At 44.2% G+C, this 20,681-nt stretch overlaps 2 protein-coding genes across 16 annotated transcripts in view; one reads left to right on the plus strand and one right to left on the minus strand.

The window, feature by feature from the left end:
- The first annotated feature begins 1,422 nt into the window (after positions 1 to 1,422).
- LOC114847824 (trace amine-associated receptor 3-like) lies at positions 1,423 to 3,791 on the plus strand. The gene has a single exon (XM_055505284.1). The coding sequence runs from the start codon at positions 1,423 to 1,425 to the stop codon at positions 2,251 to 2,253; it is 831 nt and encodes a 276-aa protein (XP_055361259.1). The 3' UTR covers positions 2,254 to 3,791.
- Positions 3,792 to 12,741: 8,950 nt separating this feature from the next.
- The window catches only part of enox1 (ecto-NOX disulfide-thiol exchanger 1), a 37,498-nt gene continuing 29,558 nt past the window's right edge, over positions 12,742 to 20,681 (minus strand). For 4 of the 15 annotated variants that reach the window (XM_029137853.3, XM_029137852.3, XM_029137854.3 and 1 more), the window contains 7 exons: positions 19,708 to 19,825; positions 19,391 to 19,584; positions 17,485 to 17,592; positions 16,858 to 16,914; positions 16,631 to 16,730; positions 14,933 to 15,018; positions 12,742 to 14,282 (listed from right to left, as the gene is read on the minus strand). In XM_029137853.3, coding sequence (XP_028993686.1) covers positions 14,151 to 14,282; positions 14,933 to 15,018; positions 16,631 to 16,730; positions 16,858 to 16,914; positions 17,485 to 17,592; positions 19,391 to 19,584; positions 19,708 to 19,825 — 795 coding nt within the window. In that variant the 3' untranslated portion in view covers positions 12,742 to 14,150. Of the gene's footprint in view, positions 14,283 to 14,929; positions 15,019 to 16,630; positions 16,936 to 17,484; positions 17,593 to 19,390; positions 19,585 to 19,707; positions 19,826 to 20,681 lie in introns of those variants that run through there. The other 11 variants (XM_029137855.3, XM_029137856.3, XR_005897147.2 and 8 more) reach the window with 11 other exon arrangements.

The raw sequence follows: 20,681 nt of genomic DNA on the forward strand, positions 1-20,681 counted from the left end.
GGACGCTGGCAGGATGGTTGGACCAGAGACTAGACACAGGATGGTTGGATCAGGGACTGGACACAGGCAGGATGGTTGGACCAGAGACTGGACATAGGCAAGATGGTTGGATCAGGGGGACTGGACACAGGATGGTTGGACCAGGTAGAGATGCGTGGAACTCAGGTGCCATGTCGTGTCTGACGTGGTGGTAGGGGGGGGGTTGCCTGGAGTGCCTGCCTGTGACATTAAGCCGCTGCGACGCTAGGGGCGCTCCTGTGTCTGTGGAGTGGGTCATCACCTGAGTTTAATTTCCTGTCTATGTAATTAGTTGACCCACCTGGTGTTATTTAAGTTGTGCTGTTCATGTCACCCATTGCTGGTGTGTACTTGGTCGTAGCTGGATGCTACACCAGGTTACCAGTTAAAGAGAGGAGCTCATGTTGATGGAAAGGAGTTTTTTGGTTTTCGTTGTTGTTCATAGTGTTATGGAGTGTTTGAGATTGTTCAGTAGCGTTTAGCTGCATCGCAGTGATTTTTAGTTCTTGCCTTTTGTGTGTTTGAACTTAATCCTGCCCCGCAATGCGTTTATGTTGGTGTTTTATAAATCATTGGGGTAAACTCTATTTCTGTATTGGGTTGTGCATTTAAAGGCTCTGTTGGATTTGTTGGATTTATTTATGCAAGGTCTTAAACCTTACTATGTAAAGTGCCTTAAGATAACCTTGTGATTTGGCGCTAAATAAAAAAACTTTAATGTCACTACCAGACGCGGCCTACGTGATGTCTCAAATTAAATACTTAAACGTGCTTACCGTGAACATCTCATAAGAAAAAATAGGAAGAGGATGGGTGTTATGTAATCAGAAACAGAACATCAGAGAGCAATGTTTTATAGGGCCCATAAATGCCAGCAGCGCCCCTAAGAGGCAGGAGAGAAGGATGCAACAGGAAACACAAAACCATCATCACCCAGAACAGAGAGAGAGAGGGGAGGGATGAAGGTTAGGACACAGTGTGATATATGAGTGGTGTGACAGAGCTGTAGTCAGACGCTGCCACAGCTGCAGCTTCTCCTCCTCCTCTCTCTGAGGATGGAGGCCCAGGACGGAGCAGAGCTCTGCTTTCCACAGCTCCTCAACGCCTCCTGCTGGAAGCCAAAGCGCCATCAGTCTGACGCTGTGCTGCTCTATCTGCTGTTCTTCATCTCTGCGCTCACTGTGGTTCTCAACCTGCTGGTCATCATCTCAGTCTCCCACTTCAGGCAGAGATCAACTTCTCAGCACACTTTACAGCAGCTCATGGTTTTATTGGTGTGACCACAATAGGCAGAAGTTTTACTTTACTGAATAGTGTCACATCTTGACACCAGCTGCATCTTCTGCTTTGCTGACACAGCTTTTGAACATTACAGCCAGTTGAAGGTCGTATCACTCTGCATGAATGATATTACATTACATGCTTTTGTGTCCCTGCAGGCAGCTCCACACACCCACCAACCTGCTGCTCCTCTCTCTGGCTGTGTCTGACTTCTTTGTGGGTCTTGTGGTGACACCGTTGCAGGTTTATAGACAAACAACCTGTTGGTATCTTGGAAATCACATATGTTCTCTTCAGGGATACGTGAGCTTCTCCATCATCTCTGCCTCAATAGGGGGCATGGTTCTGATATCAGCTGATCGCTATGCAGCTATTTGTGACCCTCTGCATTATTCCACCAGAGTCACTGTGAGCAGAGTTAAAAAGTGTGTTTGTTTGTGTTGGCTGTGTACTTTCTTGTATAACATGATCATTTTTAGAGATGAGTTCATTCAATCAGGCAGGTTAAACTTTTGTTTTGGAATGTGTTTGGTTGGCATTCCAAACTTAACAGCAAGAGTGGACTTTGGTCTGACCTTTGTTGTTCCATTTTCCTCCATCATATTTCTGTATATGAGAGTGTTTCTGACAGCAGTGTCTCAGGCTCGTGCCATGCGCTCTCACGTTGCAGCCGTCACCCTCCATCATTCAGGGACTAAAAGGTCTGAGTTAAAGGCAGCCAGGACGCTTGGTGTTGTTGTCGCTTGGTTCTTAATATGTTTCTGTCCATATTACTGTCTCACTTTAGTACCTCATGATGTACCTGCAGTCTCCGGTGTATTTCTGTTGTGTCTGAGCCCCTTTCTGAACCCTGTGATCTACGCCTTGTTCTACCCCTGGTTTAGAAAGGCTCTGAGGCTCATTTTCTCTCTCCAGATTCTGCAGCCTGGCTCCTGTGAAACCAACATGCTGTAAACAGACACTTCACATATGAGAATTCACAAATCGGATCTGTACAGTAAAAGTTTTTTTTCTCAATATCCTAAATTCTTCTATGTCATTTATTTTTCATTAACTATACTTAAAATACTTACATACATAAACAATACACACTGCAGATATCCTACCTGTGCATTTTCATCCCTTTATGTGGTCACAGAAAAAAGATATCCAACCAATCTTAATTTTTCAACATGTCAAACTTCTCCATATATGGGAAGTGAGATGTGCTGCTGTCCCTCCACCACTTAGAAAAAGCACCTCCCTGGTGTCTGTTCATGGTGTTGGAGACAGTCGGACAATGACTTAAATTTAAAAAAATAATAGAGTACAGTGGCCACAAGGTGTCAGGCTTAGCATACTTTTAAAGTATTGGCTTAGGTAAAGTATACAGTATGTTTTCCAAAACACAACTTAGTATTCAAAGAAAGGATAAATGAAATATCCTCAGAATCCCTTTTTGCTACACAACGAGCCATTTATTTGAGGCAGTAAGAATTATCTGCCTCGTTGACTCCCTCCATCAGCTGTGATCAGCCAATCAATCACATACTGTAAAGGCGCATCTCTCTCAAAAAAAGAAAAGAGCTGTTTCGTAACACCAGTAGCAGGAGCCCACTAAACATTCTTGATGGTACCACATGACACATATGTTTAAGTCTCATCAGCTTTCAGTCTGATCTGCACAGTGTAAACATCTTGGCTGGTTGGTATTTAATTAGGTCTGATGTGAAGAGGCTAAATATATTGGCGGCATGAAGCTCAATAGCCTGTGAAATCCCAAAAATTTGCTGCATCGTTGTTTAAGCCGTAAATCAATCTGAAATTGGACCAAGAAAAACACTTCCTGTTTTCACATATGTCACAGCTGTTTTCAGACACACCTGACAGTTATCCAGTAATCAAGCTCCAGTACTTACTGTAAGCTCCAGATCACACAACAGTCACTTGCCAGATTGTTGCGTGTACTCACCACTTTCCAGCAGTATTGTATAGCTTACCCTGCTAGTGATCTCTGAACCTTGACTACCGATTCCTGCCTGTTCCTTGCCTGTACCTTCGCTGTGGAAATACTGGTAATGTGCCTGACCGTCTGACCAAGAGATAAGCCTGTTCCTCACCTGTACCTCTGCTGTGTTCACTCGTTGACGAAACCTTGCCTGTCCCCGGATTCAAGTCTGCCTGCTCCGTTTGTACTTCACCTGTGTATGACCTGGCTTGCCTTGACGACGATTGTTCAATAAAGACTGTCATCAGTTAAACCACCAACCTGTCCGCACTGTGCATGTGGGTCCAACACCTGCGTAATCCTGACAGTGTTTGAGTAAGTGACATCTGGCTAAGCCCAACACAACACGTTGCAGTAGTCTAAGCCAGTTTTGATAAAAGCATTGATTAAATGTCAAAGTAATGCTGTCCAAGAAAAAAGTTTTACACCTACAGTAGGTGTAGCATATGTGATGCAAATGCTATTATTGTAGTTTAATAGCACAAGTTGTAAAGGGCTAGATCAGAAGACCTAAGGTTGGGAGGATTTGGGTTTTGGTTAAAAACACACACTATATCAACTGTTCTCTGCAGGCTGGTATGGTGTTTCGATAACAACAAGCCGTAGGTCACCCCTAATATTAAAGCTCTCCTAAAGAGGAGCTGAGGAGGCAAATCCGTGAGGGGAAGGCCAGCTACCAGAGGAAGATGGAGGAGCAGCTGCAGCGGAATAACATTAGTGAGGTGTGGAGAAGCCTGAAAACCATCTCTGGCATCAAAGCACCACACCCACAGGCTGAGGGGGAACCTGAGCTAGGTCAACGCACCCCCAGCAGCTGCCTCCAAACCTTTTGTCACCCCATGCCAATGGACCACCCCCCACAGTCCTTTACACCTCTACACAAAGCCCGGCTCCATCAGCCCTGTAGACAGGCAACTCATCCTAACAACACTCCTCAACTTTACACAACCCCGAGACACTCCTTCAACCCCTGTCCTTTACCAGCACCCGGGTTAAAAATGACCTCAAGAAGATCAAGGCCAGGAAAGCAGCTGGAGCAGATGGCATCAGCTCCAGACTCCTACACAGTCCTGCACAGATAAACTGTGTGGAGTTATGGAGCATGTCTTCAACCTGAGCCTCAAGCTGAGCGTGGTACCACAACCAGTGGTTCTTAAACACAAACTGGAGGAGGCTGGTATGGACTTCCATCTGAGGGAGTGGATCATGGACTTCCTCACAAACAGGCCTCAGTTTGTGAGAGGCAAGGACTGTCAGGTTTCTGTGTTCACTTCCTGTTTTATTGTCATAGTTCCGGTTTCCAGTCTCATCCTGTTAACGCTAGCGTTACTTCCGGTTATCATTACACGCACCTGTCTTGCATTTACCATTACTTACCAGGACATTTAAGCACCACCTGTTACCACAGTAATCTGCCAGATCGTGTCTTCATGTTCCAGCAGTTTCTTGTTCAGCTTACCCCGTTGCCGACCCAGTTCTGTATCCTTGACCACCGCTTCTCGTCTGATCCTGACCGGTATTGTAAATCCCTTGTCTCTGTTGCTGAACTCTGCCTGTTACCGGACCTGTCTAAGCCTGTCAATTCAAACTCGGAAATCTGAGCCTCCTGGTATTGACCCACGCCTGTTATCGAAACTATTTATGCCCGCTCCTTCTGTACCTCAATCCTGTGTTTACCCGTGCATGACCTGGACTGTCTGTGACTACGAACTCTGTATTAAACCCTTGAATTTTACCACCTGTCTGCTGCCTCATCGCTGTGCATGTGGGTCCGATCTCTGCTGAAGCTTGACAAGGACTGTGTGTCTGACACTCTGACCTGCAGTGAGGGGGCCCGACAGGGGACTGTACTGGCTCCCCTCCTCTTCACTCTCTATACTGTACGTCAGACTTCAGACACAACAAAGACAGCTGTTTTCTGCAGAAGTTCTTTGATGACTCTGCGATTGACAGATTGATCACAGATGACGACGATGCAGAGTACAGAGGACTCACTCAGGACTCTGTGGACTGGTGTCAGCGGAACCACCTCCTGATCAACGCAAGGAAAACATAGGAGATCACTATCTCCTTTGTTGGATTATCGCAGACAGCAGTCTGCTGTCCTCTCACCGATGCACATCCAGGGAATGGACATAGAGAGTGGATTCTTGTAAATACCTGGGTGTGCATCTGAACAATAAACTGGACTGGACTCATAACACGGATGCACTGTACAGGAAGGGTCACAGCAGACTGCTGAGGAGAATGAGTCTTTTGGAGTGAGGGGGCCACTCCTGAAGACCTTCTATGACTCTGGTGGCATCATCCATCCTGTACGTGTGGTCTGCTGGATGACAGGGACAGGGACAGGATGAGACTGGACAGGGTCATCAAGTCTAGCTCTGTCCTGGGCTGCATTCTGGACACGGTGCAGGAGGTGGTGAGAGAAGGGTCCTGGCTAAACTCACATCCATCCTGGACCAGGACTCTCACCCACTGGAGGACTCACTGTCTGCTCTGGAGAGCAGCTTCAGTAAGAGACTGATGCACCCTCGCTGTGTGAAGGAGAGATTCCGCAGATCTTTCCTCCCTGCTGCTGTCAAACTCTAGAATCAGAACCGTTTACTGCATTTGCTCTGTTCATGGATGTGTGCTCTGCTATGGATGTGTGTTTGTATGGTTTCTCTTTGTTTTTCTGTCCTGTTGCTGTTGTGAGGTGCAATTTCCCCGCTGTGGTACTGATAAAGGCATTCTTATTCTTATTATTCTCAACTAGGCAGTTAGGAAATGGGAATTGGGTTCCGAACATAATCAGCCTAACTCAAGGCGTGGTCGCCTCAGTGGAACAATAATAAGGGATATTTTATGGTAAATGTCAGGTTTAAGATGGCCTCAGAATACATCCAATCTCGGGTCAGAGGATTTTTTAAACTTCTACAAAAAAAGGGCAGTTGTTGGAAGTTGCCAGATACTATCAAGTAGAATATCCTGACGAAGTATGTAAGGATGTATTGTTACACGTATTGAAAAAGTCCTTAAGAGACAGGAATATATTGCCTGTGTTAGTGGAAAGCAAGTTGTTAGTGCTGACTTGCAGAGTCGAGCTAAACTAGTGGTCTCTGCTGTTGGGTAGATGGATGAACAAGAGAAGGAGCTTCTGCTGTTACAGTAAGAGCCAGAACAGAAGCAGAACAAGAGTAGTTTAAACAAACTGAGCGGCTCAGAGAAGCTGAATTGGCTCATGTTCATACCAAGCAAAAGTTGGTACTAGAACACTACAAGTTGGACCTTATCAGTGAGGAAAGCTTAAGTGTGAAGGTGTTGTAATGGACAAATTTTGCCTTGTGCTATTTCTTATCCAACACACTCGTCATGTGCTGGTTAGGTGAAATACTGAACATTCTTACACAAACAAATAATCTCTTGTGCTGTCGTACATCAAGTCTAAACATCTGATGTTCCATTTGACTGACTAATAATTTATGATATATGTTTGTCTTTTACACCCGGACTCTGGCTCCATCCTATCTGACTCCCCACCAGACCCAAGGCTGTTAAAGCTCGGTCTTCCTTCCTTTGGATAACAAGACATGACGATGCAGAAGTGAGAAAGCAAACATTCTCACTCACAGCGAGATAAAGTGGCGCAAAAAATTCCATTGCTGCAGAGAGACATTCCACCAGAGCCAGAGAAAGGGGTTAAAAGGCAGAAGCAACTTGAGGATCATGGGCTCTTTGCATCACACCTTCGTGGTGTGTGCACTGATCTCCCCAGCTGGTTTTTGGTTTGTTGATGTGCACGATCAACATCCATGCTTTTTATTTGCTTTCCCCATTATTTTTATTTTCTTTATTATTTCAATAAATCGCACAAAAGGACAACTCTCTCATCTGCTTCTTTATGGAAAATTTCCACCACAGTGTCAAGGTGAAAGTCAAGCACAGGTGATCTAGGTTTTCTGCCTTTTGATGTTTCTGGTAACCTACGCTTACCTCCTAAGTTTAACGAGGGCGATCCAGACATTTTTTTGTTTTGTTTGAACGTTTGGCGATGAAAAAAGCATGTGCATGAACCTTTAAACAAGTTCCAGTACTGTGAAAATCGAGTGGAGTATTTGCGGCCTGTGTCTCCTGATCAGGTGAAAGCTGTGTCTCAAGCACCAAAGCAGACTACAGCCTTAGCGATGTTGACTTTTCTAGGGCTGACAGAATATAGTGCGGAGTGGATCGAGGGCTATTCTGCAGTTGTGCAGCCCCTAAGAGAGATGGTGAAAGCTAAAGGTGCTGGGAATTTGTGAATAACGCTCTCATGGACCCCAGAGGGTCACATGGCATTTGAAATCAGTAATATTGTATGTTATCAAAAACATACTTTAGTGGATTTTTGGTATAGTATGTTGCCATAAATACACCTTAGTATAGTGTTTTGTCAAAAGCACAGAATAGAACTGTATGTTGTCAGTAACATTTATAGTCTAGCCTTTGGTCAAAACAGTCATCTAGTATTGTATGTTGTTAAAAACATGCCTTAACATGCTGTAGTGTCTTGTAATATGTGCAGAGATTCTTTAGTATGATAATGCTTGAATTAATATGCTACAAATGATATTTATTACAAGCAAGTCACTGAAGCAAATATTCACTGTCTAGTCACTTCTCAGTGAATCTCAATCGAATTCATTAACGTATTCATTTTGCAACGTGTGTCTTGTAGTGCTGTCAGTTTTAATGAGCTAAATGTTTCACATTAGTTTGGTTTATTAAATTACAGATAGGACCCACAGTGCTGCTGCTAGTCCACAATTCAGAGCAGGACGGGACATTTTCCACTTGGCTGTTCCTGTTTCCTCAGGGCTTCACAGAAGAGAGAAACCAATTTGTGGCAGCCCTTCAGTATTTATAACCTGCTTCTGAGCTGGGAACATGCATAATCATACAATGGCCTAAAAGACACAGGATAAAGGAAAAGGTACTTGTACTTGCAGCGCTTGTTGCAGTATTTATTTCTCAATTTAGGCTTGTGTCCTCTCTGTGGGTCTTTCAGTCTTCATGTCACCATTTGTACATCTGGTCAACATTAACATCTGGCAGCAGCTTCCTCTCCCCACACTCAGCAAATCACCATCGTGCTTTTGGTTTTTTCAGTAACATCACTCTTCTACAAATGTATGGTACATTTCAACACGTTCTGTACCCAAAGGACAGCTGCACCCTGATCAGGCATTAAAATGCATGAGAATATTTTTGAACAGTATTTTTAACACTGATTTCTGTAATGTCAATTCAATTCAATTCAATTTTATTTATATGGCGCCAAATCACAACAAAGTTATTTCAAGGCACTTTACAAAGTAAGGTTTAAAACCTCACACAACTAAACCCAACAAATCCCACATACAGCAAGCATTTAATTGACAGCAACAGTGGAGAGGAAAAACTCCCTCTCTAACGAGGAAGAAACCTCCAGCAGAACCAGGCTGGATGTGGGCGGCCATCTGCCTCAACCGGTTGGGGTGAGAGGATAGAGAGAGAGAAAAGCACAGCAACAGCAACAAGCAATAACAAGCAACAACAGAGGACAGGCAAGATGGTAGGACCAGGGACTGGATGCAGGCAGGATGGTTGGATCCGCAGCTGCCCATCACAGACCTTTGAGTCTAATGATACCTGTAGGTGAAGAGAGAGAGAGAGAGAGAGAGAGAGAGAGAGAGAGAGAGAGAGAGAGAGAGAGAGAGAGAGAGAGAGAGAGAGAGAGAGAGAGAGAGAGAGAGAGAGAGAGAGAGAGAGAGAGAGAGAGAGGAGAGAGGAGAGAAGCACAACTACTGGAGAGAAAGAGACAAGGTTAGTTAAACATGGGACAATGATGGGAGGTTATTGGACAGAGGAGGTAGAAGGAAACAGAGGAGCTCAGTGTATAAATTAAGTCCCCCAGCAGTCTATGTCTATTGCAGCTTAACTAAGAGATGGTTCCTGTGACTAACAATAATTGCCAGTGACCTGAACCATCTCTAACTATAAGCTTTATCAAAAAGGAAGGTTTTAAGCCTAATCTTAAAGGTGGAGAGTGTGTCAGCTTCTCGAACCTGAAGAGGGAGCTGGTTCCAGAGGAGAGGAGCTTGGAGCTAAAAGCTCTGCCCCCTGTTCCACATTTAAACACTCTAGGAACCACAAGTAGCCCAGCGCTCTGAGAACGAAGTGTTCTGCTGGGAGCATAAGGAACTATAAGGTCTTTAAGATAAGAAGGAGCTTTATTATTGAGTACTTTGTAGGTGAGTAGGAGAATTTTAAATTCTATCCTACATTTTACAGGCAGCCAGTGCAGAGAAGCTAATGTAGGAGAAATGTGATCTCTCTTTCTAAGTCCTGTCAGAACTCTGGCTGCAGCATTTTGAATAAGCTGTAGGCTTTGTAAGGAGCTGTTAGGACATCCTATGAGTAAGGAGTTACAGTAGTCCAGCCTAGAGGTAACAAATGCATGGATCAGTTTCTCTGCATCGCTCTGAGAGAGGATGCTTCTGATTTTAACTATATTTCTAAGGTGGAAGTAGGCGGTTCCGGAGATTTGTTTAATGTATGATGTAAAAGAGAGATCCTGGTCAAACATGACACCAAGGTTCCTCACAGTAGAATCTGAAGCTAATGTTATGCCATCCAGGGTGGCTATCTGACTCAATAGTGTCTCTCTCAGATTTTTAGGTCCAACAATAAGAATCTCGGTTTTATCTGAGTTTAGTTAAAGGAAGTTATGGGACATCCAGGATTTGATGTCTTTTAAACAACCCTGAATTTTGACTAGTTGTTCTGTTTCATTTGGTTCCAAGGACATATATAGCTGAGTATCATCTGCGTAAAAATGAAAATTAATAGAATGCTTTCTAATAATCTCACCTAGAGGAGACATGTATAGGCTAAACAGAATTGGACCTAGCACAGAACCCTGTGGTACTCCATAGCTAATCCTTGTGCATGTGGAGAATTCATCATTAACATGAACAAACTGGAATCTGTTCAACAAATAGGATTTAAACCATCCCACTGCTGTTCCTTTAATCACGATTCTATGTTCTAGTGTCTGCAATAGAATGTTATGATCAATTGTATCAAATGCAGCACTAAGATCTAACAGGACAAGGACAGAAACTAGACCATTGTCCGAAGCTAATAGAAGATCATTAGTGACTCTAACCAGAGCTGTTTCTGTGCTATGATGTTTTCTAAATCCTGACTGAAAATCTTTGTACAGGTTATTCCCACTCAGGTGGTCAGATAATTGTTTAGCCACGATTTTTTCCAGAATCTTGGAAATAAAGGGTAAATTTGAAATGGGCCTATAGTTGGCTAGTTGTCCAGGGTCCAGGGTTGTTTTTTTTAATAGAGGTTTGGCCACAGCCACCTTAAAAGCCTGTGGTACATAGCCTAGTTGTAAAGATTGGTTGATTTGATTTAATATGGATGAGCTGATTAAAGGTAGAACCTCTTTGAGTAATCTGGTTGGGATTGGATCTAAAAGACAAGTGGACGACTTGGAAGAGTTAATTATTGAGGTTAACTCCATATGAGTTATGGGGGAGAAGCTGTCTAGGTAAGACAGAGGACTTAATAAATTTAAAGTTGATGGATCTAGACAGTGCTTTCTGTCATTTGGAAGAAGTCGCTGCTGAATGTTTTTTCTAATGATGATAATTTTATTAGTAAAGTAGTTCATAAAGTCATTGCTGCTGAGATTTAAGGGGATAGTAGACTCAATACAGCTATGACTCTTTGTCAGCCTGGCTACAGTGCTGAAAAGAAACCTGGGGTTGTTTTTGTTTTCCTCAATTAGGGAGGAATAATATGTTTTTCTAGCAGCACAAAGTGCTTTTTTATATTTCATTAGACTGTCCTTCCATGCAATGCAGTTTACATTTATTTTGTTGGAACGCCACTGTCTTTCTAGTTGTCTAGTCCTTTGCTTTAGGCTGCGGATCTCTGAGTTATACCACGGAGCTAACCTCCTCTGATTCACTGTCTTCTTCTTCAGAGGAGCCACTGTGTCTAACATTGTACGCAGAGAAGCTGCAGCATCATCCACAAGACAGTCAACCTGTTTATAAGGATTAAGGTGACTGTTCTTTGTATCTACAAGACATTGAGGCAAAAGATGATGGAATCATCTGCTTGAATCTGGCAACAGCATTGTCAGATAAACATCTGCTATAGTAACATTTCTTTCCAGCTGTTATAGGGTCAGTTGTGCTAAATTCAAAAGTTAATAAGAAATGGTCAGATAACAGAGGGTTTTGGGGAAGAACTATTAAATTATCAATTTCAACCCCATCAGGATGTTGTCAGGACAAGATCTAGGGTGTGGTTAAAATGATGAGTGGGTTCATTTACCTGCTGAGTAAAACCAATAGTGTCTATTAAGGAGTTAAAAGCAGTGCTGAGACAGTTGCTGTCAACATCTACATGAATGTTAAAGTCTCCCACTACAATGACTTTATCTGTGCTAAGAACTAGGTCAGATAAGAATTCAGAGAATTCAGTTAAGAACTCTGAATATGGAGCAGGAGGACGGTAAACAATACAAAACACAACTGGTTTCTGAGTTTTAGAGTCTGGGTGAGAAAGGCTCAGAGTGAGGCTCTCAAATGAGTTATAACTATGTTTAGGTTTAGGAGTAATTAATAAATCTGATTTATAAACTGCTGCTACTCCTCCACCTCTACCTGTACTTCTTGGAACATGATAGTTGATGTGACTTATTGGAGTCGACTCATTTAAAGTAACATACAGTATTCATCCTGCTGCAGCCAGGTTTCAGTGAGACAGAACAGATCTATGTGATGGTCACTTATCAAGTCATTTATTAAAAAGGATTTAGATGAGAGGGATCTGATATTTAATAAACCACACTTTATTAGCTTACTATTACTTTGTTCCGTAAGAGGAGTTTTGATGTTTATTAAATTCTGGTAAGTCACTCCTCTTTGATTTGTGTGTGACTTGTATAGTTTAGGTGGTCGAGAAGCAGACACAGTCTCTATGCGATAACTAAGACTAAGAGTGGGTGGCGGCTGTAGAGAACGTGCAGAGAGGCGTGTAAGACTGCGACTCTGCGTCCTGGGCTCCACTCTGAGTTGTCACGGAGTGGGGGGACTAAGCATCATGGCCATGTTACTAGAAAGCAGAGAGGCTCCGTTCAACGTGGGACGGACGCCGTCTCTTCTAATCAGCCCAGGTTTTCCCCAAAAAGTGCTCCAATTAGCCACAAAGGCCACACCGTTTGCAGGACACCACCTAGACAACCAGCGGTGGACCGATGACAGCCGGCTATACATGTCATCGCTGGTCACATTGGGGAGGGGTCCAGAGAAAACTACGGAGTCCGACATTGTTTTGGCGAACGAACACACCGACTCATGTCAATGGAATTATGTGTTACTTATCATGTTAAGAAGCATCAACTAATGAGCCACACACACAAAATGCACTGATTTGTTAACTGATCAGTTTTATTTTTTAAATACAGTTGAAGTTTGCATCAGGACATTGTGTTGTGAGATCTTCACAACAAAACAAACAGTTCGAGCATTCAGCTCACCTACTGCCCCTCAAAAGAAATCATTTGCTCCTGTGCGTGTTACAGGTCTATAAATACTGTGTTCAGCAGCCGTGAGCAGAGGCAGAGGGAACAGGCCTCCATTAGTCGTGCTGCATCTCTAATGAAGCCTGCTGACAGCAGCTGTAATTATCCACAGCTCTTTGTGTTTTCTTTGTCGACCACAGTGTTGAGGCATTCCTTCATATCCCCCGCTGCTGTCATGCCTCATCACTGGTGCCTGCTTGTCTTCACACCTGGCAGCCAGTTCTGTGAGAAATCTCTCATGAATTTGTGTGTAGGCTATTTTGCTCCTGCTGAGTGGTTGTAAATGGCAGCATGTAATGGTGCATCCGAAATATGTTTTCACACTGAGCAAAACACCTGCTGGGAATTAAGGATGGAAAGCATGTGCAGCCTTTAACAGAAGTGGGTCATAATGGGTTTTACTCAAGTATTGTTCAAATCAGTTGTGTTTATTAAACCTGTACAGTAATTTAAAAAAATAAAATGAATCCCCTTATTCGTCACCCAGTGGGAATATTTCTTTCCATTTGGCCCATCCTGGGGGATGGCGCCTGGAGAGCTAGCGTGAAGTGTCTTCCTCAAGTTTGGAGAACACAATCTTCTCAGTGTTGTTGTTTGCAAATGGGGATTTTCTTCTCATTTGTCACAAAAACCCAGAGAAGAAACAAAGACACGATGAGGACCAGCATTCGTCTGTTTTCATATCCTCGTACTTAAATACATCTTTTGATGACAAAGAATAACTGCATACAGTTGAATGAAAAAAATAATCCATTAAATAACACATCATTACATCACACATCATTATTTCTATCATCCTTGTTAGTTCTTCATTTGTTCCTTATCCATGATTTCTAAAGGACACCAGGAAAAGGCCTGAAGTTGCAGCTCAGGTCTTAAACACCCACGCCACAATTGTCAGACTGATTGGTTGTTAAGATGAACAGTTGTGACTGCATTGCAGGTTCGTGGTGCATTCTGGGCTGTCAGTATATAAAACTAAGTTGGGACTGAACCAGAAAACTTTATAAATGCCAACTTTGGTATCACTTTTTGTGGTCTTTAGGAAAAATGTCTACAGTGGTGGAAAAACTCATTTCTTAGTCATTTCACCTTTGCACAACATCAGGAGGCAACTGGGTCAGAACCTCATCCCTCCTGTGATCCAGCAACAAACAACTGGAATGATGTTCAAGTAGGAATTTCAAGATGAAGAACGCACACACACATCACTGGTCTGTCACTGCATCAGTGTGTGTGTGCGTTCTGCCTGTGTCACGCTGCACTCAGGCTGTCAAACCCACAGAACTTCCAGCGTTTCTCCAGAGTCGCACCGACGCCGCTCAGCTCCTGCCTGAACATACTGGGCAGACGGACCATGAGCCGCTCCAGCTCCCCTGCCGAAACCTGGGAGAGGGGAACAGGACTGAAACAAACATGAAGATGTGGCCTTTGTGGAAATGGTAAACACTAGATCATCAGTCCCTTCAGGAAATCAGCCATTACTGGAAAACCTGTATGATCAAGCTTTGTCGAGTGAGTCATGCAGGCTGCTAGTGAACTAGTCACTATGATGCAAAGTAAGTACATTCAGTAATAAATTAGTTGGATAGTCCATGTTTTTTCCTCAGTTTCACTGAGACAACACTGCTTGTTATGATAACGGACAGTAAGCATCATATTAACCTCCAACACCCGAACAAGCAGCATTGTTTTTAATGTTCGGTCTGACTTTAATATCATGATGTGTGACCAACAGAGGATCTCACTGAGATCTGACCTCCCTCGAGATTTTTTAAGGTTTGTTTCTAACACAAAATGTTTTCCTGTGCAACAACAACAAGTAGAGCAACTGTTAGACACTTAAATACTTAGTAGCCACTGCCTTCTTTCTGTCAGAGTTCCAGACTGAAGCATTGTAAATGCATTCAAGACTCTGAATGTGGTTCTGATGTTGCTTCAGTATGAAATGGCAAAAGTTTAAAATCTGCATCTTTATAATTTGGTTTTGTTTCATCAAAGCTATAGCACCACAGTAAATATGTCACCTAATTTACCTTTGAGTCCAGTCTCTGAATGTACGACCACAGATATTCAAGGTTTGCTCCAAATGGATGCACGTGAAGAAAGGTTGATATAACACCTGCACAGAAGAAAAGATGCTACCAAGCAAACCTGTGGTGAAGTTAAAACTAATTATAGAATGACTAACAATCAATAACAATAAAAAGGAACTGTTGCGATCACTCAAAACAATTCACATTTTAAATCTCTCGAAAATGTTTAAACTGTCTGTAAATGTGAAAAGACTGTATACGTTACATTTTTTTAAAAAGACCTCAAATGTGAAATCTGTCAAACTTAAATAATATTTAGTAAACATAATCAATCTCTGTTATCATTTGTGTTGAAGTGTGTTTAAGTTGTAAAAAAGCTGATAGTTCTACCACTGTTTATCAGTGACGTACTAAAACTAGAGCGGATAATATTAAGAGGTGGCCTCTGACTATGGTGACCAGTGACTCTACATCACGTGCTGGTTCCACTCCCTCCTGCCCACAAGAGCCAACAGATCTCAAATGCTTTTAACTGTGTGGATGTATTTGTATTCTTCTAGTACACAGGCCAGCTGAGCTCCAGCACAGCAGCCGTTGCAGCACAACAAACGCACAGCGGCTGCATGAAGGACACCGACCACAGCACAGGCTCCTGACTTGATTACTTCTGAGAGGGCCTGCAAACGTAGGCAGTCATGCAGAGACGGGGTGGGGGAGGGGAGTGTTGGGGGGAGAAATAGAGTGACGTCCCCTGGAGGACCCAGCGCAGCCAATATTTATTTCCCTGATTTATGTGGCGAAACGCTGGCAATTACAGGCAGGCTTATTTCAATTCCTTCCAGCAGGCCTGCTCGCATGGAGCTGAAGTTGGGGGTCGGTGGCACATAACCGCAGCACACTGGAGAGTCTGAGGTAAACCGGCCATTGGTTGTATTGTGTGTGTCAGTAATAATAAACTGATTCCAGTATCCTGTCTGATATGTTTGCTTCACAGCTTCCTCTTAGTAAAACAACCCTGAAACTGTTGTTGAGATAAACTTAGGGAAAGCTTTTAGTGACAAATCAGCAACAGGAAGTTGCCAGGGAGACAATCAAGAGAAAAGGAGAACCGACTGATCCCTCATCCATCTCCCACAGTATTGGCCCACTTTGGCCCAATTCGCACAGCAACACACAAGGATGAGTCCAGTTCTTTGCCATCACTGGTACAGCAACATACAGTAACAACATTATTCCATCAGGCAACTCCAACAACAGTAACATTTCATGACCTCAAATGTTTGTGGAAATCACCACCACCACCAGTTAAGGCCAACACAATCTTCTGCAGTATGTGTCCAGCAGCAGCAGGGAGTGCTCAGAGCTCAGCCTCCACTCTCCTTCATATCTGGGTTTTCCCGGTGCCACTAATAGAGATAAATGTGCTGCTGCTGCTCCTGCTCTGCTGTTGGACACAACAGCAGCTTCAGTACAAATACAGATCTCTGTGGTTCGCTCAGTGCTGCTGAGGATTAAAACCACAGCTGTTGCAGAAGGTGGGAAAGTGTGTGTTTCTGTGGTAGTGGTCCAGTGGCCTCAGTAGCTTCACTGGCTGGAGCATCAGACTTTGTCCTGAATCTGAGCTCTGTCAGGTAGAACTCTGCAGAACCTCCAAGTGTCTCTGTTCAGAGTCTGACTAGAGTTGTGAGCCACCGTTACCTAGAAGGAGAGCCTCTTTTTCAGATGCGACCGCTTTCATGGCAGCATCACTCCTCCTCTCTCGGCTGTGGAACACGGAGGGAATGCAGCCGTTCATCACCTGAACAGAAGCAGAACACTCGGTTTGTGACAGACAGCACTACAACTGTGGGTGTTACTGACCTATTGCTCAGAATAATTTAAAGAATGACCACAGCAGATCCCTACTGCTCAGTCTCAGTTTTGACCTCATCATGTAGATCTTCGTTGCTCACGTCCACAGCTTCCCTGCTATGGTTCAGCAGCTATAGGGACACAGATGGAACCTGACAGATGATGAACGCTCACTGAGAAAACTGTACAGGTCAATCAAGCTAAGGTGAGGAAATTATTGTGTAATGTGGTACAAACTGGACTCACCACCTGCAGGAGGGCAGGTGTATTGATGAATACATTATATCAAAGGAGAACAAAACTCAAGCTTTATCATTTATTTATCCTCTGCAATGTAACGCTGAGCCGAGTATGTATGGCTCATAAAAGAATCAATTGAAAGAGGCTGGACGGAGCCTGGTGTCAATTTCCCCAAAATATCTGTCAAGACAAGGAGCAGCCAACTTTCCCCAGAAGCTACGCGGGCTGGCGGTCCATAGAAGCCATACAGTTCATCATCATGAAGGCAGCTGGAGCAACTGGAAAGGCATCGTGTTCTCAGCCACCAGCTGAGCAGGTAAAAACAGCAACGCACAGCTGAGCCAGTGAACACGCGCTGTGGACGGGCTCATAGGGTTAGAGTAGCTTTGGCAGTGCTCCCTGCAGGAACAGCCTCACAGTACAAATGACAGCAGCCCACCAGACACATCAGAAGCGTTCACCTTGTCTCGGCGGCCGAGCGCCTCACCCTCCAGGCAGCGACGCTCCGCTCTCAACTGCTCCAACTCAGCTTCTTTACTCGTCAGCTTCTCCTGCAGACTCACAAGTTGCTGGAAGACAAACGGACAGAATTCATGCACAGCCACCTTCATCTGCTCTGAAAAGCTTTTTGATTAACTTAATATGTCTACATATGTTTATGTATATGTGTGGGTATACGTAGTATAAGACATACAGTGAATGTCGTCATTGTGTTGTTTGGCTGTCGTTCCCTTTAGTTTCCTTTCTGTCTGTGAGAACAATCATAAGCAGGGAGAGCAATTTCCTTCTAGGATTAATAAAGTTTTTTGAATCTTGAATAATGTGAGGCACCAAAATAGTGCAACAACCCAAAATGACCTGGAGGAGACGCGCAGAGCTCAAGCATCAAGCATTTACTGTCATAGCTGGGGTTTTTGTCACGTATTTCCTGTTTTATTGTGTGTGCTGTGTTCAATCCGGTCATTTGCCTAGTACTGAGGCACCTGCACTCACCTGAGTCCCCTGCCAGATGGTTGACTTTGTTCCGTTCCACCACTTCGTATACTTGCCTGTTGAGCATCGTCTCTGCCTGTCTGTGTACGTTCCCGATCTGCCTTCCTGCTTGTGACCTGGTCCTGATCTTTGAAAACATTAAACTGCCACTATCTAAACCTGTGTGTCCTGGAGCTGTGCACGTGGCTCCGCCACCCATGACCTTTACATACAGGCCAGTTTAGGTTGAATATCAATGGGGGTGAGGGGCAGAGGTCAGACACAGCAAGATTACACGACCCGGAGCTGTGACCCGACAGGAAGGGTGTTCACGATGCCGTGTGCATTGACGGAGGAGGAGACCGACGTTTGCCTCCAGGCTGCCACCGAAGACTGGGACGGATTTCACAGTGGCTGAATTCATGTCAGCTTATCCTAGTGACTCCAGGGAGACGTTCTGATGCAGAGCCAGTAAAATTACCCACACGTTTACATTTTGAATATTACAATTCTGTGATTCTATTGTAATAACGTCACCTGAGGAAATGTTTCTTTGAGTAAAGAGCTTTTGGATTTGTGAAGCTCGAGAACGAAAACAACAGCAGCTGACAAACGAGGAGCGACAGCAGCATGACGTTCACTCACACGGTTGGGAGTGCGTGAGTGCGTGCGTGCGTGCGTGCGTGCGTGCGTGCGTGCGTGCGTCTAATGCTTCTTTTGCGCTGTCACTGTAGCTTGGCAAAAACATGAAGTCAAGTCACATCAGAAGAAATGAAATGAGTGGAGGGAGGAATTGTGGGAGAACACCCAAAACATTGATGCTGGTGTGGATCCAACCTTCCTGTGTCCAGTCTCTGGTCCAACCAAATAACTTTGTTGTGATTTGGCGCTATATAAATAAAACTGAATTGAATTGGATTGAATTCACTTTGGACTTGGGGAAAGTACATCTGATAAATCCAGGTCTCTGCTGATGACACACACCAAGGCCTTTGACATCTGGAGTCAATTTAGGGTCACAATAGACTTGGCTGATTTTCTAAGTAAAATAATGTGACTCCAATTAGATTCCACGCTCTGTTTGGCTAATGGAAGGAAGTTGTTGCAGTCAAAGTAAATTTAATTTTAGCCTCGATTTGTGTGTAATTTTAAAGTCCGCGTTTGTATGTGTAAGCAGGGTATAGTCCCACTAAGTCTACAGGTCCAAATCAGGTTAAGCACACACAAATCTATTGCGACCCTAAATTGACTCCACACATTTCCCTCCACTTCACTGATCTGCAGCCCTCACTGACGTGGAAACACTGAGGACTATTTACACGATGAGAACTCATGTATCAATCCAGTTCTTATGTAAAATCAGTATCTGAGCTGAGTTGTGGGACGTTGAATTACCTGCTGCATGTTGAGCATGCTCTGCTGCAGCAGCTGGATCTGAGCCTCGGGACCGTGCATGTGCTCATCCTCCGCTCGGCTGGATTTGCTTTGCTCCTTCCTCAGCAGCTCCACCTCGTTCCTGTAGGCGTCGAGCTGCCAGCGCAGGGAGTCGTTCTCCTCCCGCAGAGAGGCCTGAGTCTGATCACACAGTCCTGCAGAACAGGAAATGTACAGTTAGTGCTGTCCACTGATAAAGGTTGCTTTACAGATTGTACAGTCCCATTTGAAGCATTTCTGCTGATCAGATAAATATCATTGATCATGATGAGGTGTACCATTTTCCTCCATGCACATCTTCTTGCGTGGACTCTCATCTGAGTCGTCGTCTGACATCTCCATCTCCTCCTCTCGTCTGATGCCCATGATCTCTTCACTGTGAGCGTTTCTCAGCTCCTGAAACATCAGCAGGCAAAGACGGTGACAAAGCCAAGACTATACAGCAGGAGCACAGCTTTATCAGTGGGGCAGTGAACAAAAGACAGAGGTGGAAATGTGAGGTTCCGTGCACTGATCAGGCAAAACACTATGACCATTGAGCAGAGAGGCGAGTGACGCTGCAGCTCAGCCCGTCAGCCTCAAAGTTTGTGTCAGAAGCAGGAAAATGGGCAAACGTCACGGTGTCCACGCTGAGCCCTGTCCACCACCGACAGCACCAACGCTGGACCTCGGCTGGGTGCCACCTGCCCATCTTCATGGCTCCAAAGTCCCTAGATGTGTGGGATGAGCTGAACCAACCACACAGGACTGAGAGGATCTGCGTCTGACATCTGTTACCAGACACACAGCACATTGGAGTCTGGTATTAGGTAATAATGGCATGTCTGCTTCCTCACATACTGCTTTGTCAGAGTCACCTGTTGGTCTGGTTGGTTCTGACCGAGCCTCACTGTGTGTCACCTGCCTCAAAGTATCAGGTGCCATTTACTGATGTTTCATGTTTTATTCTTGTTTTTAACAAGAATTCATAGCTAATGCTTTGTATGAGGTCACAGAGCTGAAGCATATTGTCCAGTCAGTTGACTAATTGTGCCACTGACACAGAGTCAATTGGGTCCAGTGGTATCAGCTCTAATGGACAAATGCATTTATCGAAGAAGTGTGAAGCAGGAGGCCAGTGAGGTCCAGCCTCTCGTCAAGCTGCTGCTGCTGCTGATGCCTTGTCATCTGTTACTACTGTGGTTTTAACATCGTTGAATCTGAGATCACCTCACACCGGCTTTATTCTCCACCTCACTTGTTGCTCTGAGTC

This window comes from Betta splendens, chromosome 21 (assembly GCF_900634795.4).
Source record: "Betta splendens chromosome 21, fBetSpl5.4, whole genome shotgun sequence".
Lineage (NCBI taxonomy): Eukaryota > Metazoa > Chordata > Actinopteri > Anabantiformes > Osphronemidae > Betta > Betta splendens.